General features: G+C 34.7%; 1 protein-coding gene across 12 annotated transcripts in view; it reads right to left on the bottom strand.

Moving 5' to 3' along the window:
* TSC22D1 (TSC22 domain family member 1) overlaps window positions 1-19008 on the bottom strand; it is a 112200-nt gene that overhangs the window by 81124 nt on the left and 12068 nt on the right. For 4 of the 12 annotated variants that reach the window (XR_005211233.1, XR_005211232.1, XR_005211230.1 and 1 more), the window contains one exon: window positions 643-812. The exons of 5 other annotated variants lie outside the window; for them this stretch is intronic. Coding sequence is in view for 3 of the 7 variants with exons in the window: in XM_037800578.1 (XP_037656506.1) it covers window positions 643-799 (157 nt within the window). In the remaining 4 variants the exon portion in view is untranslated. The remainder of the gene's footprint in view (window positions 1-642; window positions 813-19008) is intronic. 3 more of the 12 variants (XM_037800578.1, XM_037800573.1, XM_037800574.1) reach the window with 1 other exon arrangement.

The following is a 19008-nucleotide window of genomic DNA, read 5'->3' on the forward strand; positions in this document are numbered from 1 at the left end:
TAGGGACTGGAAAACTACTTTTGAGTATGGTAAACATAGCTTTCAGGGATACGATACCCTGAAACTTATATTAATTTTTATTTATTTTATTAAAGAATGAAGCCTAGATTTGACAACAAAACCATAACGGGACTATCATTTCATCTTCTAAAAGATCTAATTAATATGACGTTCTAAAGTTTGAGGTAGGAAAAAGACCAAAAAGTTCTCACTAACAGGGTAGGATAACACACAGACATCTGACTATGTCAATTAAGAGAGCTCAGATGTCCTGCTTGCCCAAAGATGAAATAAATAAACTTTTGCATTACTGGAATATAAAAGAGCATTCAGAAGTCCACTAATACCATTAAAGGATAAAATGGGCAAATACTCCTTTCTAAAATTCCTGTGGACTACACAGGCATTCACCAAAGCATGTGCCCCAAATCATCCACTGCTTTAATTATCTGGAGAGAAAATTAAAGAAATTTAGGTCTCTTTTTTGAATGGGCACTAGTTGGCATTCTTAGAAAAACAAACAGATTGCAGCCCCACTTGGTTCTAATATGAACCCAAGGAGTTCACCAACAGAATTAAATGGGCAATGGAAGGACACTCCACTCTATAAAGAAACCCAAGCAAATAATGGAAAGCACCCACTTGTTTATTATCCTTTCCCACTCTCTCCAGAAGCTGGATATTCTGCCTCCAAGGGTTCAGTGGAGAAAGTGGACCCCTGACGTCAAAAGCTCTCCGTGGTCTTGGCTGTATCTGTGGTTCTAGGATCACTCCTTGCACCTCTGGTAGGAGAGAAGCACTGAAACAGAGAGCTGAATATAGATTTAAGAAAAAATTCTTATTAAGAAATTACATTCTTTGGTCATTTGAGTTTGTAATGGCTTATCCTCAGGATTCAAAGAGCTACCTTTGGGCATACTTTCTTTAGTGCCTTCTTAATTTGAATTTTAGAAGTCTGTCACCACAAATGATTAATTCCTCAGTAACTATTAAGAAGGGACCTATCTTGGGTCTAAGCCATAACATACTCTGTGACAAACTACTCAACTTCAAGTGGAAGACCGAATCCACAAAAGATAAATTATGAGTAAAAACAAGAGCATAGTTGTCTTAAAGGGACAGGGCAGAGGCACTCAACCTCAGACATGTCAAAGGAGGAGCCCCAGTTAATTCTTCTGTCAAAGAGAAGATGATGGATTGAAAAGGAGAAACAAAATCGTCAAGGATATTAACAGAAATACTAACCCTTGGGAATGTCCTAAGACTCTGAATTTGTTTTCGGTTCTCAAGTCTTCAGTAATTTGAAGAATTAATCAGACTACAGTTCCATATTATAGCAATAAAAAGCTTCACCTGAATTTTACCAGTTACGACTACTGTCAGTGAACAAGTTTATTTCTCAAGCGCTCATCTTTAAAACGGGGGTGGGGGGCAGAATAGTGGGCACAGATAATCTAGACTCAAAATCTTTTTAAAAAGCACGATCGTTTGGTTTGGGGTCAAGAAGGACCAGGAAATATTCATTAATGGCTACAATGTAGAAATTAAAGCAGTAAGATATACCCAAATGATAGATGATGGTAAAGATACTGGAAAATAGTTTGCTTTACTTTAGGAATAAGGTAAAACAAGAGAAGAAAGTTCAAAGCACGCAGTGTCTGATCAAGGAAAAGCTGAAAGGAAGATAAGATACGCAGATAAGTATTTAAAGTTACGGGGACTTCAGGATACTTTACCAGTATTGCCTTCGGAAAACAGGTCAATTATACTTTATAATACGGAGTGACACAACCCTATTAAATGTCAGATTTCACTCTTAATATAAAGGTGCTTCAAATTCCTGCTCTATGAAATACAGTCATACTACCCTATTTCAGGGACACATTATATATTTTGGGATAAATTAAGAAAAAAAAATGCTAGCACATAATCTCCCTCTCAAGGCAACTGGTTATCACAAGAGTTCCTTACCTGTTAGTGGAACGAGGATTGTTTTCTCTTGTTCTCTATCAATCAAACAACAAAGGATTTATCTCAGCACTAAGAAGGTAGCAACCAGCCAATGTTAGTGTCTTAATACCTTTACTTCCTCCTGGCTCTGCTGGCCAGTTTGGAAAGATACCCAAAGCTGAAAGGGAATTGTTATTCCATTACCTAACAACAGTTAGACTCAATTTCTTAAAAGCCTAAAGATGAAATGAAAAAGCTAACCCTTCTGCTTAGGAATACACCCAATTCTGGACAAATGAAAAAATGAAAACAGTTTGACCTAAGAAAAGAAAACCTGTGAATTTTAACAATCAAATCTGCAAAAACTGCCAAAAATAGAAAAGGAAGGGAGGGAGTGAGAAAAGTAAGACAAGGGGAAAACTGTCATCTAGCAAGAAGTAAGACAAGGGGGGGAACTGTCATCTGGCAAGAGATCTAACAAATAACCACTTTACCAAAGCATTTTATGAGCTATTCTTCAAGTTTCCAATAAATTTCAAATAGATTTTATGTCTTAACATCTTTTAGTTTTGAAGAAACTATACCTTTGATCAGGAGGTTAAAAAAGTATTTTATAACATAATTGTACTGAGGAAGTATATGAAGTATGACCAGAGAAAAGGAGCACAATTTTAAAAACATCTGAATACTGAGTATCTTAAGAAATACAAAGTAATTGGGTTACTTTCAAGAGTTCAAATAACCCAAACAGATTAATGCAGTATTCCACAGCTATTTTTAAGGGATGGATCTTTAATAATTGAAAATGGCTTAAAATTAGTACATCCAAGCCATGATATTTATGTTTATACTGTGTAAACACAGGTGCTACAAAAGTACTTTAAATATTATTTAAATAATTGTCTAGATTTTCTACTCAATTTCCATGAGAAATTATTCTTTTCCATTTTAAATAATAATTCAATATAAGGCATACGAATTATCTAATATTTCCAAATTAATGACATAAGTAAAACTTAACTACTTTAAGATACAGCTAAACAACTTAAAACCTACAAATAAGATACAATTTTCCAGTTTTACTTCATTTCTTGAATACTAATCAGTAATAACAATATAGCTGGATGAAAATACAGGTAAAAAAGAAGAGGTTCTTTTTGAAATGGGAAATACACCTGGTAATTTTTTTTTTTTTTTTTTTTTTTTTTAAGTTTACAGTCACACTTCATTTTGAAAATGAAAAACAACTCCCAAGAAATGCTATCTTGCTTAATTAGGGCTAAGGTTACAATTACTCCTTCAGTAGGAGCTTGAAGTACTTTGTTTTCCACACTCCAAAGAACACACAGATTAAAAAAACAACAAACTTGGATTTAAAAAAGCCAATTGTTCTTAGGTTAGGTTACAGGATAAGTTAAACACAAAAGTTGGCTGGAGAAGTATTCTATCCATTTTCACATTTGTCCCAAGTCAGATCACTTTCAGAAAATTTAACTTATTCACCTGAAGTACTAAACTTCTAGATTCAACAGACACTAAAAAATGAGTAAACAACTGATACCCCGAAATACAGATTATTTTGAAATAACCGAAGAGAGCTGGTGTCTGTACTGCTTCAGAAGTTAATAATTTGTAAAGACTCCTTGGATTCGATAATATACCATTTTTAAAGAAAAACATAAAAGGGCTTTCAAAACGCAATCATTATTCAAACGACAAACAGCAGTCTCAGTGTGACTGTTATTGACGGAGGCTCATAAGAATGCTCTAGCACCACCTTATCTAATTCTACCTGAGCGGACAGCATCCTACTGCGATGCCCCAAGTGGGGTGCGGGAGGGGAAAGTACTCTCCTGCTGCAGAACTTGTATTCCAACCACGAAAGAATAAATTCCAAACCAAAGCTAACAACATCAGCAATGCTTAGATGCCACATAGGAATAAACAACATCATACGGCCAATTAACCTACGAGTAGATAAAAATGAAATCTCTTTAACATTTTCCATAAATGCTTGTAAAAAAACTTCAAAAGATTCTTAAAGTCCAGTTACATTAAAATAAAAAACAAGAAATCTAGTTTTTATATATAAATAGCACTGAGAAATTCTTCTGAGATGAACATCAAATTACTCTACAAAATTTGTCTTCAATAAATTATTAAATGAGCATATACTGCTTATTAGTTTTAAGCATCTCTAATATCAAAGAAAAAGGGAAGGCTACAATAATCATTTTTAAGCAATAAAACAAAAGGTGATATGTTTATATAAAATTTTTATTTACTTGTATCTATAACTGATTTAAAGTTGAACTTGCAAGTTTGTACACTGAGATTATTCATAAAACAAGATGTTCTTTGCTAAGCTGGAAGCATGATGCCACATCTTTTTCTTACTTATCTTTTATCACATAGCCTTCCTGCTTCTAAGGCACTTCTATATAGAAAACAAATTTCTTGCAAACCCCCTAAGTTTCCAAAACAGTCCCAGGTGGCATTAATAAGAAAATAGAAGACCATCCCTAAGAGAAGCAGTGAGTCTTTGTATGTCTTGTCTCTACAGGAGTGCTTGGCAACCTGAGTGGATACTCAGAAATGTTTAACAAATGAATGAAGTCTACTGATCAAGAAACAAAAAAGTAAAAGGAAATTTTGCCAAGTGGCTGATATCTAAAGCAGATACTAAAAAAGTTCAACTTCCTAATCCTAAAGTAAATAAAAAATTTTATCAGAAGTATAACTCTTTCATAGGATCTCCTATGAGAGTCATCAGCTTCTAGAATTAACTTTTCTGTATGGTCAGCAGAAACTTCAAAGGGATTATCCTGGAATGACGCAAATTTGAGTCAAATTATAAAACCTAGCATAGATTTTCCAATGTTCTTTTCCAGAGATTTAAAATTAGTGAGAAAAAAAGACAGATACTGCCAAAACATCCCATTTTAAAATATTCAGTTTCAACAAGTTGAGAAATTTGCCTTTAAAAACTAAACGAATAGCTTTCTTAGCCACAGCATTATATTGACTCTGGAAGAAAAGATTAATTCCAGACCACAAATCTCATCTGTACTGTCAAGTGGGATATCCCTTATAAACACCAGAATAGGGGAGAAAGCCTGGAACTTAGAATGCACAGCATTATAAGGCTATGCACTCAATCATGGAAAGCAAATTCCTAAGAGAAGAAAGTTGTAATGAGAGTGAAAAAAACTACTAGAATGTTTTAAAAACTCACCATCCAACCTAATTCCTAAATTTATCAATATATGTATTTCCTCATCTTTTTAGAAAAGACACCATCCAAAAAATGTTATTGGAACTCATGTTACTCCACTAATTTAAATGTCAACTACTTGTTAAAGATGGACAAGCAAGAGTTGTCTAACACAACAGTCTCCTCATGCTCCACTAAGGTATAATGTAAGATGCAGAAGTAAAACAGTTTAACAATACCATATATATTTTAGAGCAGTTACTCACTGTAAAAGATTAAAGACAATCATAAAAATGTATCTGTATAACTTATATCAACTATAACAAAGGATTAAAAAGGCAACCTTGGAGCCAAGAAGTCTAAACTGAAACACTTAAAACTGTCTCCTTTGATTGAAAAAGGCATGTGTACTTAACAAAAAAAGAAAACCTTAGTGAAAGTAATTTTTTTAAAATCTCAAAAGTATGGTAACACAGTCTTTTCATAAATAACCTAATCTATTACTTTTATTTCTCCAGCACCTTTTTCACCTGTTTATTGTGCCAGCAGGAAATATGTCTTTGTTCTCAAAATGACCAGCATATGCTGAAGTATATGTAATCTATCGAAAAGATTCATCTTTCTACTTTATTTTTTATTCCAGGATCTTGTACTGTGCCACATTCACAATGAGTACACTCAGAAAAAGATGACTATAAAAGACTATAGCAAGATATACATTTTATGTTTTATGAATTAGGCTGCCTTTACATTAATTCCTTCAGGATTCTTATCCATCTATGACAAGAAAAACTATCAGTCAACAACAACAGCAAAAAGACATTAATGAGTTAAGTTTAAAAGGTTCTAATCAGGCAAGAATCATCAATGGTTGCTAAAATTATAGGATGAAGTATGATGAGAAATAGGACACATGCATAGTCTCAAAGTATCTCCTCCACACAAGACACTAGCTAATCACAAAGGGGAAAGCGCCACTTTCACAGTGCAGAAACCTAGCAGATACCTCCTTAACAAATAATCAAGTTTAACGCCATCAGTAATGGGACAAATTGATATCATGTACCTCCTGATACAATGCACTCAGAAGGACATCACATCTGTGGTATCTTGGCCGAAAATGTGTAATTTCAATCTGACCATGAGAAAACATCAAACAAACACAATTTGTGGGACATTCTACAAAATAAAACTAGCTAGTACTCTTACAAGTGCCAAGGTCATGAAAGGCAAAGAAAGAACCAGCTTAAATCAAAGGAGACTAAGGAGACATGACAACTAATTACAATATAGGATCCTGGACTGGATTCTAGACCAGAAAAAGGTCACTGAATGGACAACAGTCAAAACTCCAATAAGGCTTAGATTAGTAAATAGCATTGTATTAATATTAATTTCCTGGTTTCAATATCTGTATTCAATATTTGTATGATGGTTATGTAAGATATGAAAATTAGGGAAAGTTGAGTAAAGGGTACTCGGGAACTCCATGTACTATTTTTTGCAACTTCTGGTAAATCTAAAATTATTTCAATATAGACAGTTAAGATTTAAAAAAAAAAAAAAAAAAGGTCCTGAATATGGTACCATATTTCGACACACCTATGGAATATCTACTGAGAAGCTAAGAAACATAAATCTACAATTTTTATTATTCACGTGAGAAGTTTAGCCCAATCTTTCTTTAAAAACTAATCCTGATGGAAATGATAGCATTATCTGATGTTCTGTATTAATATCATAAAAGTAATCAGATGATAATGGATTTATGTCTTTTCTTTTTTTATTATTTTGCTAAATAGTTTTCTATCGAGAGCTTTGAAGGAGAAGAAATGTTAGAGATCAAAAGAGAAAATCTCTCTTACAAACAGGAAAATCTCTCTTACAAACAGGAAAGTAATTATGTGGAAATTAATGCTAGACTGCAGCAAGCATATGACAAAATAGGGGAATTTAAAAATCTTTCAAATTAAAATTATCATAGTTTGAATTTTTATTCCTGCATTATTAAAAATGGAAGATATTTAAAATGGAAGACATTCTGCTCATTGTTTTCTTTTAAAATTTCCATAGGAAAGTTTAATGCCAAAAATATCCCTCTTACATTTTTTTAAAATAAGAGATAAATCCCCAATAACTTGCCTTCATTTATAAAGTTGGTTATATTGATAACCATTTGCTTTATTTTATTTTTTAATTTATAGAGCGCTTAGTATATGCACACAATATTATCATCATAATTCTACCAATAAAGAAAGTAAGGCACAAAGTGATGAAGTTACTCACTCACCTAAGATCACATACTTAGTAAAAGTTGTAGAGAAGGGAATTTAAACCAGTATGACTCCAGGATAACGATGAAATATTTCTTTTTTAAATACTTAGCATACAATAATGCTAAGTATTTTTCAAGTAGAATTCTGAAACACTTTCCCTCAAATTCTTTTAAGCATAGATCAGTTGACGGTTATTAATACTGCCTTTTATATCAACCTACAAAAGTCTGACATGGCAATAGAACTTAGAAGTGCAGCAAAACAGAACTCAAAATCAGCAACATAAGTAATCCAGGAACAGATGTTTCTATTCAACCTAAAAAGCCTATTATCTAAAAGTGTGCTGCAATGGTTATCAGAATCCCCCTCACCTTTTAAGTATCTGCAAAAAGCAAAACATAGGAAGTTTTTTTCTAATTAGAATTTATCATTTACATATTATGTATCTATTGACTTGCCTAACAAACATATAGTCTTTTTTTTTTAGTCCAGCATATAATTTTATTTCCTTAATGTGAGATTTTTTTTGTGTATAGACTAAGTCTTATGATTATGATGTTAACATTTCTTCATCATTTGGAATATATAGTCTTTTAAATGTATGAGAATTCCAAGGAGTTTCATTGAGTTCTATTATCTTAATGTAATTTAAACACTACAAGTACAATTTAAGTCATCATTTCTGCTATAAGCATGATAAAACAATCTTGCAATAATAAACTGGATGGTATTCGCCACGATTCAGAGCTCTAATCTTTTGCCCAGAGAACACCCTTTAGTTTGTTCTAGAATATATAACACAGTTGAATGTTGTAGTGGTCCTAAATTTTAATATATTCTGAACATTATTTACAGATATTTTACAATATGTCTTCCATAAAGACACGACCAAAAGGTCACTCTTCTGCATCACCATTTGAATCAATATAAATTTGACATCAGACACCTGCAGAAGCACTCAACACTTTAGGTAAGAACAGGGTGCTTACCCATTTTTTATTAATGAAGTAAGGTAGATTTTTAAGAAGACAGGTAAGATAGGAAATTACAACGAAAGCCTTCAATCTACTCCATTGTAGGACACGCTCGCCTGGCAATCGGGCTTGCAGTGAACAAGAAGTCAAGCCGTCAGCGGTGTTTACTGCAGCCTCGGCAGGAAGCCTTGAACCCCAGGGCCTGGTCAGCGAATCTCAGAAAGCCAGAAAGTCAACTCATCCAGCTACCCTAACATAACGGGAATTTCCCTTCTGAACCTGCACTCAAATCTTATGCTTTGGCTGCTTAAGAGAACCCACCCTTCAAAAAGTTCCTACAGAAAATAGCCAATGTCAGTTATCCTATAAATTAACAAAATGATATTCTGGTTACCATGTATCAATCTCTTTGGTTTTGGGTAAGTCAAGTGACTTTCCCACACTTTGATAACCTCTAGACAAACTAGTGAAAACTACACATTTCACATATACTGCTTACTTTAACTTAAATATCTACAATGTGTTATTTAAGTTTATAAGTGCACATGGACTTTAAAAATCTGTTACAACATAAAAATGTATTTCACAGAGAAACTTTGTTTAGGAAAAATCTCAAAGAATATTTTTCAAACAAATCAGTTCACTCATTTTAATTATTCACAAATGCAAAACAATTCTAACTGGGTCAAGAGCCACAAAGACCACAGCTATTACTAAAGGTGTTTTTCATGCTGAAATAGTTAAGATTAAAAATATCTAATAGTATTTGTCATCCAGTTTGTTTGTCAGCTAGTCACTGGGTTATCTCAGTAATGAGACTACAAACCAGAAGAATAAAAAATGTCTAACTTGATAAGCTATCCTAAATTTAATTCCAAGGAAACAAAATTCAATCCTGGTATCCTTTGACCGTTCACAGTTTTGACAGCTGTTTCTACTTTCCAAACATTCTAGGAATAAAATTTTGATCAAGTCACAATCCAAATCTGAAAATTTCAGAAAAAATATTTCCAAAAAGAAAAGGTGAATAGGTATGGAGGAAAAAGAACACCACCACCATCAAATTAACAATTTAAGACATATGTTTTAAGAGATACATGAAGTTTAGTTAGCAATGAATTGGCTATTTCAGTAAAACTCTGGAAAAGCCACAACAGATATTTGTTTAAGTCCATGAATGTATCAATACCACTGGAACTCAAGTTCTTGATTTATCAAGACAGATCTTCACATCTGGATATACATCCATTAAAAAGTGAAACTAATGCATCTTTCTCCACACATTTTAATAAGTCACTCCTTTAAATGTTACTGAGAAGTAATATCAGATTATGGCATTTCTAGATAGGAAAAAAAAATTTCCTTCCATTCTTGAATTACTCAAAACTTGAATTATCAAATTTATGAAAGTGTTAAATGAAGACTTTAAAGACTCTGATTTCCAGCAGTTTTATGGTGGTCTATCTTAAAAGGCATTCCCAAAAGAACAAAAATGCCTTCCCTAATCTACCAGTTTATCTCCAGACACATTTCCAATAACCATCTTTTCTTCCCTTCTGATAAATCCTATAGTCCCAAAAGACTTCAGTTTTTCTCCTTAGAATTCTGACATCTCTTTCGGTAATTTTTTCTTATTCCATCTCTCAAATGAGCACAACATAGGAAATGCACAAATAGAAAACAAGAATATTCAATTGGTTCCTTTACTTAGCATCAAAGATTCAACTCTCCAACATAAGAAATCCAGAAAGTAATGTTCTAATATTGATGGCAATTGAAGCACAGAACAAACTCTGATTACTTTCCTTATCTTTGAATGTTCAGAGTTAAGTAATCCCTTCTATCCTATTTACAGATTTCCCCCAGGAATATACCACCACATATAAATAAAGGCTAACCCCCTAAGGTCTGCAAACCATTTACAAACGCACGGCCAATTAAATGAGGCTGCAAATATGTCAATGCTCTACTTTTCAAAATATTATAAAGGTCTGCCAGATGGCCCAGTTGGTATGTACTCTCACATGGCAACGATTATGCTTCTATTTCTAATATGAATTGTACACTTATGGAAAACAGGGTGTATAACAGAAAGGGAACTGTTATGGAGGAATAATAAATGTAGAGATGGGCTCCAGCTGAGGCCTGCCATCACTTAATTACATGACCCAGAACATTTCTTATCCATAAAATGGAACAGATTCATATTTCCCAAAGTGTGTTCCAAGGAAGACTGGTTCTTTGGGACATTAAGAGGTGTTACATTAAGAGGTGTTGTATGATCAAAAGAGTTGAATTCAATCAAATAAAACTGTCTCTTTTCTACAGAATTTCTCAGTCTCCCTCCAAGTTGTACATAACACAAAGCATTCCTCAAACTTCTTGCCTCGGAACTATTTTTTTTCCCCACTGTAAGGACTGGTATTCCAAAAACACTACTTCTGGAAATTTCTACTAGATTTAAAAATCTAGCTGAAGGAATATTTGATACTTCAAAAGCAGGTACTGACTCATTATCTTATCAAAACTAAACTGATTAATTCCATTCATTCTAAGGAGAAAGTTTTCGGTTCCATATGGAACTAAATGGAACAGATGGTCTTCAGGGCACTATGCCCGTCTAAAACAATCTTTACGATGAAAAAGTTTGAGAATCACTTGATCAGGATAATGGTTCTATTTTGGAGAATTAACAACCTGCTGCATGACACATTCTTTTTAAGTAGACCCTATTAATAAAAAAAAGGGGGGGGGCAGGAATGCTTTGCATTTGTTTCTGTGAATTAAATCATTTTGAAACACTTCTCAAATAGACATAGAATAGATCTAGCAGCCTGGGATTCAGCAAAAGAATTCAACCCTGATGCTTCCATTGCATGTAATAAATTCACTTTTCTCTTACGCTTCTAGAATGGGGATACCAGCTACATACCGACCTTAGGTGAACTGAGAAAGAAGTCACTGCAGAACTGAGCTAGGTGCACTGCACACCTCATCTCTTTTAATGCACCAACAACAGGGCAAGGGCACCTATTATCCCACTTAGAGGTAGGGAAACCTGGACTCAAAGAGGTTAACTCAGACACAAAGGCATTCCAAAGAAGAGGTAACAGAAACAACATTAGAGACCAGGTCTGATGCCAAGGCTGATCTCAGTACACCCCCTTACAGACTAGATCAGCCAACTAATTTGAGTGTAAAAGCTTTCATACACACTATATACAGAATCACAATAAGCATAATCTAACAATTTGGATAATGCAGAAGGAACATTAAGGTCTTATGATATTTAGGGTACTAGACAAAACTCTTGAAGGCCAAAACCTTGTCTTTTTTTTTTTTTTTTTTTCTTTTTATCTCCAGTTCCTTTGCTCATATTTCTCAAATGAATACATCATCAGTATACCAGGAGAGAACAGAAATACTGTTAAAAATCTGACAGACTAACAGACAACTTATTAAATAGCTGTGTGACCTTTTAAAATCCATTATACAGCCATATTTCGAGGAAGGCCACACCTGCACGTGGCCTAAAGGAGGCCTGCATCAGGTGTTTGACAAAGCAGCAGTGGTGCTAGGGCCTTTCCCCACTCGCCTGCCCTGCAGCGGTCTCCCAGCCCCCTCTACTTCTCTGTTTCTTTCCTCGTGTTAAGACCCTAACTCAGACCGTGGGCAAGAATGGCATCCAGGTCACACAATCACAGGCTCAGACGCAACACAGCACAGCTTTCATCAGGCCAACGTGTCCACTCGTGAAAAGCCTTTGTTTTCAGGCTACTGTAAAGCTAATGGTAGATCCACATCGATTCAGAATCTGAGTACATCTGTAACATCAACTAAACCTCTAAATGCAGAAAAAAAAAAACCCAAAGTGGGTCCTTAAGATGTCCATTTCACAAAAGTTTACTCTACTTTTAAACCATTCTCTCTTCCTTCTGACTGCCTACCTGAATGAGAGAAAATGACAGGCAGTCAAAAGTGTATCAAATAAGTGAAATGTCTAGAAATTCAATCAACTTGCGCAAGAAGTGAGAACTACTGGCTTTCTTCAGCTTTTGACCATTCCACATTAGTGGAAAGTAGAAACTATGGAACATGCAAATAAGATTTGTACTACGTTTCTATTAAATTATAAATTAAGCTCCTATTTCTTTTAAGAAAGTTCTTTACTGCTGTCCACAACTCAAAAATAATTCCAGCTGCTTCTTTCTATAGCTCCAATGTTTATTTAATAGGAACAACACAATGAAAATGAAGGAAGATTGTTTCAAATTAAAAGAATACCCAATTGCAATTGTCTTAAGACAGAAAACAAACTCCCCCTTCCAGGATAGTGAGCAAAAAAAAAAAAAAAAAAACAGAGGAAATAATATTTTTCAACTGGATTATTCAAGTGCTCATGCAAATCAGCATTTTCTTGTATATATACAATGCTAATATAAGCTGTAACTATTCAAAATTTAAAGTTTTAGTCATAAAATGTGCTATTATAATTCAACTGACTGTTAAAGGTTTCCATAAAAATTTATTTTAATGTAATTTGCTCATATTAAGCTTAAAGAAAACACCAAAAGTATCAATCCATATCTTCTAACACAATGTCCCTAAATGAGACTAAGGGAGGCTACCAATCTGATTTACTGAAATATTCATATCATAAAACTTAGTGTCTCTATACTCATTTATTCTTCACAGATTGGTTTCCACTTAAGTAGATTTTTCAAATTTAAAGTTTACTCTTTAGCAATAAATTTGGAAAGTTTAACCTGTTCTGGGTAGCAGGCATTTTCAAAATGTATTCAGAAAACAACAATTAAGTTTAAAGTTATCATCATTAGGAACACCAATACAACTCCATAAAATAGTGGCACCCTGAGGCACTACTCAAGTCTAAGGAGCCAAATGGCTCCATACTCACAGGTTAAGGACTGCTTTTTACAGTTGTCAGCTGTCATCTCTGGCTACTCATCAGTGTCCTGGACAATCTCCAGAATGTGGTTAAGACTGCAGGCTTTGGAATCAAACAGCCCACATTAGGAATACTAGCTCCATCCTTTAGCAGGTACATGACCAAGTGACTTAGCTTTGTAATTTTACCTATAATGATATATTAGCCAAAAATATAGCAAATCAAATTTTAAAACCATTTTCTTCTCATACGATCCTCAGGTTGCCTACGAATTTATCATCTTATATAAATATGCAAAAAAAAAAAAAAAAGAGCTAAAGAGATTGCCAATTCAAATATTATGTACCTTTAGTAAGTATTAAATATATTTGCTCCTAGGAAGATTGGAGTGTGGTATAATAGCTTATTATTATGGAGGCTGGAGGTAGGAAACTAGAAAGATACCTAATTTGAACTTAGTCCATCTCCTTTCTGGACCCTCCCTTTCTTCCTGGAGCCTCAAAATAGGTAAAATTCCTAATAACAAAATATAACCAGATGTACAAATCCTACTGTCATTTCAGAGAATAACTAAACAATGTATGGTGGATCCCAAAACAGGAAAATAACACAATAAAGATGAAGAATAGTTCAGGCATGCTCAACCAAGCCCCTCATTCCAAGACTCTACGGTAACATGGAGCATCACGGAAAGATAAGAGATGGCCCCATGGAGACTGTGATTTCCATCACTGAAGGAAAAGGAATAACCAAATTTCTCATACCTCATACCCCATTAAGGAAGGAAGAAACTAGAAATCCCAAGTAAAGCCAGCACTTTCCTAAAACAGCACTGATCAGGGCACTACTCTGCTAAAATGAGCCCTCCATTCCAAGTTCAATTATGCCCAGACTTCTCAATCCTGCATATAAGCCTTCTCAAAGTCAAGCCTTATTGTCCGTATTCCATCTGTATGTAGACACAATCTACAACCAATCTAAGCCTATGCCCTATATTCTTTTCTTTAAACACTCCCTATACTTTGAACCTTTTTGGTTTGTTTTCTCTACTAAAATGACCTACCAATCCCCACAGTTATTAAACTCCTCTCAAATGTCACCTCCTCAAAAGTATGTGATCTTTACCTTCTCTGACTCCCAATACTGTTTTATTAGTACCTCTCATGACGCATCATATCCTATCTTGTCATATTTTTCTCAATTACTGGGTTTCTATCCAAAGCCAGTCCCTAAAATACTTAAAGCAGATTACGAAGATAGATATAAATATTTCAAGATAAAATGAACTGGTAATAGGTGGGGGGAAAAACAAACTAAAGAGAAAGACCAAAAATGGTAGGAGAATAATATATGGCACTTGCTATCCCTCTCTCTTTCTCTCTCTCTCTATATATATATACACATACACATATATACATACATACATACACACACATACACACACACACACACACACACATGCACTTATCCCTGAATTCAACTGTAGGCTCCTTAAGGATAGGGACAGTGCCATGCATACACTTATTAAATAAATTACATTCTTTGAGCTATCTAAGAGACTTTGTTACTTAAGGACAATTCCAAAAAAAAACCTTTTCGAAACATTGTATTCCTTTATATGCATACCTAGACATAAGTGAATATATCTTCAACTTCACAAATGATAAATGAAAAAAGGCACCAACCTACAAAGGGATAAATGTTTTATAGCACTTTAAATGTCATTAATATAATCAAATTACATTTAGTAGCAATGGTGGCATTAATGTTTTTCCCTTTTTAAACACTTAAAGATCTGTGCCATGCCCATTTTGGCGGAGCCCTCGGGCTTCTCTGGGGACAGGAACAGTGCGTTCTCCTTCCACTGCCTGGATGCAACTGGCGCCGGGAACTGGGTAGCAGGAAAGGAAGCAGGCAGAGGTCTCTACAATCACGAAGGTAAAACCCCAATCCTGAAATATTAGTTCACATTCACTTGGATTTCTTTTCACTGCTAAAGGTATTTGGGACACATCTGCTTTGGATTACAAACATGGATAAACCCTAAGAAAACTTATTAAACTGCCCAAAAATCCTACCTTATGGTTATAGCCACTTATCCTCAGACCTTTAAAACAGTGGCTATGGATAACAGCTGTTCTGGGAAATTAGGCTTTTTTTTTTTTTTTCTTTCTCAAAATAAGAAGAGAAGCATATTACTTTGAGGGAGGATAAATTAGGCAAGTGAATACAATGTTTTTGTAACTTGAGGGATTTGCCAACCAAAGGATTCCTATACTAAATCATTTTACAATGGAAATCACTATCTCTTCAACTTATTTCCTTCATTCACCAACAAATAACAGAAAAACTTACCTTCTTAATAACTAACTGGTCCTTCCTGCTTCCTGTCAATCTGTCTTGAACACCATCTGGTTAATGAGTGGGAGCCAAATCATTCCCCAACTCAGCCTTCAGTCATTCCCTATAATTCCTTAGACAAATATACTTCAGTTGAATCCAACTGTTGCCTCACTGTGGCCCAGAATGTTTTCCTTGTTCATCTCATTTTCATTAATATTCTCCTGTCTGAAATATTCTCCTCCACCCCAAAACTTTTAAAAGTCAATTTGAACAACACTGCTTTCCTGACCTACCAAAGTTCAATTCCATCTTACCACCTAAGAAATATTTTGTAGCGCTTTCAGAGAATTTACTTAACCTCTCTGAATTTATTCCTTCGTCTATAAATCGAGGATTAGATGACATCTCAAGATTTCCAGCTCTAAATTTCTGATCCTTCAATTCCTCATATCATGTTGTTTAAAATTATTACTTAGCTCTTATACTGCCATATATTTTCCCCATGTATATGTCTTATACAATCCTTGAGAACAAAAACCATGTTTGATTGCACCCTTGCCTACACCATTACTAGATACAATGATTTACACCAGGTACCTACTGCTACGCAGGAAGGAGAGCGGGGAGAGAGAGAATTTAAATAACATACAGTAACACATCTGGGAAAAACTGAACCTTAGTCCAGGCTATCAAAATGACCGTGAACTCAATGGTAACAGGATGGCAAAGTATCTACCCATGATTATATTCCTAACTTTAGGGCTTGTGTTTTCTTCTGCTACATGTTTGAATTCATTTATTCAACAAATATTTCAGAACTTAACCATAAGCCAGGCACTATTCCATGCACTTGGACTGCAGCAGTAACCAGAGCAGGTCTCTGCTCTCATAGAACACATGTTCTTATACAGGAACAAGAGTAGCCAAACTTCCCGAGATCAAAACAAGGGATCTTGAGGACAAAATGAGTTAAGAAGTATCTGCAGTTCCCAGTTCCTTCCACTACATTTAAACTGATGGAAGAAACACGAAGTAATCAGGAGAATAAACTCTGGAACCAGGCTACCTGGATTTGAATTCCGATTCCCACTTACTAGTTACGTGACCTTGAATAAGTTACTTTATCTCCTTCTGCCTCAGTTTCCTTACCTGTAAAATGGGGGTAATAATGGTACTTAAACCTCATAAGGTTGTTCTGGGAATTAAGTAAGTTGATATCTGTAAAGTGCTTAGAAAAGTTTGGCACATAATAACTCTTATTTTCAACCACTCCTATCACAACTAGTACTACTACTGTTGTTATTAAATTGTCACAGACATTCTATGAACAAGCTGAGAGGAGTAAATAATACATAATAGGAATTCGATGTTTAATTACTGACTGAATAAGCGAACCCAAGACCCTTTTTTCTTCTGTGAAACTGGAACAAAAGCAACCTATCAATGTTAAGACTGCTAAAACTCAAGAGAAAATAAACTATTTCAAAGTGTTTGTTAAAAGCAACCCAAAAAGTCATTCAGGATTAAGTTTCTATTACTCTCAGCACTAGAGATATATCATAGCTACACGACATGGAAAATATAATGCGAGATGATACTATATCAACTGCATATGTTTATACCTTCAAAGCACCCCTAACTAGTCGATACTGGCAGTTTGTACCATGTGACTCACACTAAGAAAGCCTAACAACCAAAGAAATTAGATAACTCAGTGAGCTGGAAGAGAATGAATCCCAATCAACCATGAGCAATTTTATAAATCAAGCCATCTACAATTCACTCAAAAAAAGAATACTCAGCCACATAGAAAGGCTATCTTAAGTTCTCAACCTGAGTAGCCAGCTGATATTACAAAAATTATGTGGGAGGCCTGGAAGAATAAGGCACTATTTTGTCTGTCTTCTCCACACTCAGCTTAGGGTCATCGTCTGCTCCACAGTAGGTGCAAGTGGACAAGGACGGGCAAGACCATTCACCAGGATCTACAGTTAATCCTTAATGAAATGAAGCCACAGGAACTTTTCTCCCCAATTAGCACAAATATAATGATTTCAAACTCAGGCAACCAGGTTTAACACTGATAGCCACAAACAGGATGTGAAAGCCTCCTTTAGAAACACTCGTAACTAGCAGCCTCCAATGATCACTGTACTTCGACGTCATTTTCCATATTTTCCCTTGTTTTTAATTGCTCCACCCTTAAAACCAAAGCCCCATCTCTTAATATTTTTACTCCCATTTAATACCCATAGATAATCAGTAAAAAGTTTATTGCTAATTCCGATCACTGCCAAACTGTCTTCTGGTTCCTCTGTCTTTGTATAATTCATAACTTACTGGTTTAATAAAACTTAATTAGAATAACCATAAGTAAAACAGATCAGTTAGAAAGTTTAAATAAGTACTTAACTCACTGCTTACTAAACTGTTTAAATAAAACTCTATCTAAACACAAATAAGTGGCATTATACAAGTTTAATATTTATACTTTCAACAGCTGAAACTGCACCAAAGGACTTCTGAGAATGCTTAATATTTAAGAGTCATAATACATTAAATAGCTGAACCAGTCAAAAGTAGATAAAGCAAACAAGAATACTGATACTCTAATTTTGAAATAAATGAGAGATTTTCTGTATATTTTCAAGTTGGAGAATTGTTATTGGCACAAACATAAGTAAATGCAAAATAAATATAAATATAAAATGCTTGATTAAAGCAGCAAATAAGCATAGCTTTTTTGGCTCACAACACAGCATAATGTAAATCAAGTAATTCTCAATCATCTCTATTAAAGGAGAAATAGTGGTATCACATGATAATCTATAAAAGAACTTATTGATCTTTGAAATATATCATAATGGTGATATATTTCATATACTTATGCATATTAAAAATATTTTTCTTTAGTTACTCATTACGCAGATTTTTCCTGAGCACAAACTATGTTCTCTGGCACCGAGACAGGCTTTGGATACATAGCAGCAAACCAAACTTCCCTGTTCATCACCCTAAAAACCATCAAACAGATAGTAAGAAATCAAAAATTAATTATCAACTGTAGTGAGCATTATGAAAGAAAAGAACAGGAACGATGAGACAATGTGACAGAGAACCTAAATTGAGAACGGCATGCCAGAGAAAGCCTCTCGGAAAGTGACAGCTAAGCTGTAAGGATGCAGAGGAGGTAGCTCAGGCAACGTTCTGGCTAAAGGAACAGCCTGTGCAAAGGCCGAGGGGAAGCAGCAAGCACGGACGGCAACTCGAGGAACTCAGAGGACGCCACATGCCCTTGGAATGGGGAAAGGGGGCAGAGGAGGAAAGAGTGGCCACAAGTAA

Source organism: Choloepus didactylus, chromosome 12, assembly GCF_015220235.1.
Source record: "Choloepus didactylus isolate mChoDid1 chromosome 12, mChoDid1.pri, whole genome shotgun sequence".
In the NCBI taxonomy this organism is placed as follows: Eukaryota; Metazoa; Chordata; class Mammalia; order Pilosa; family Megalonychidae; genus Choloepus; species Choloepus didactylus.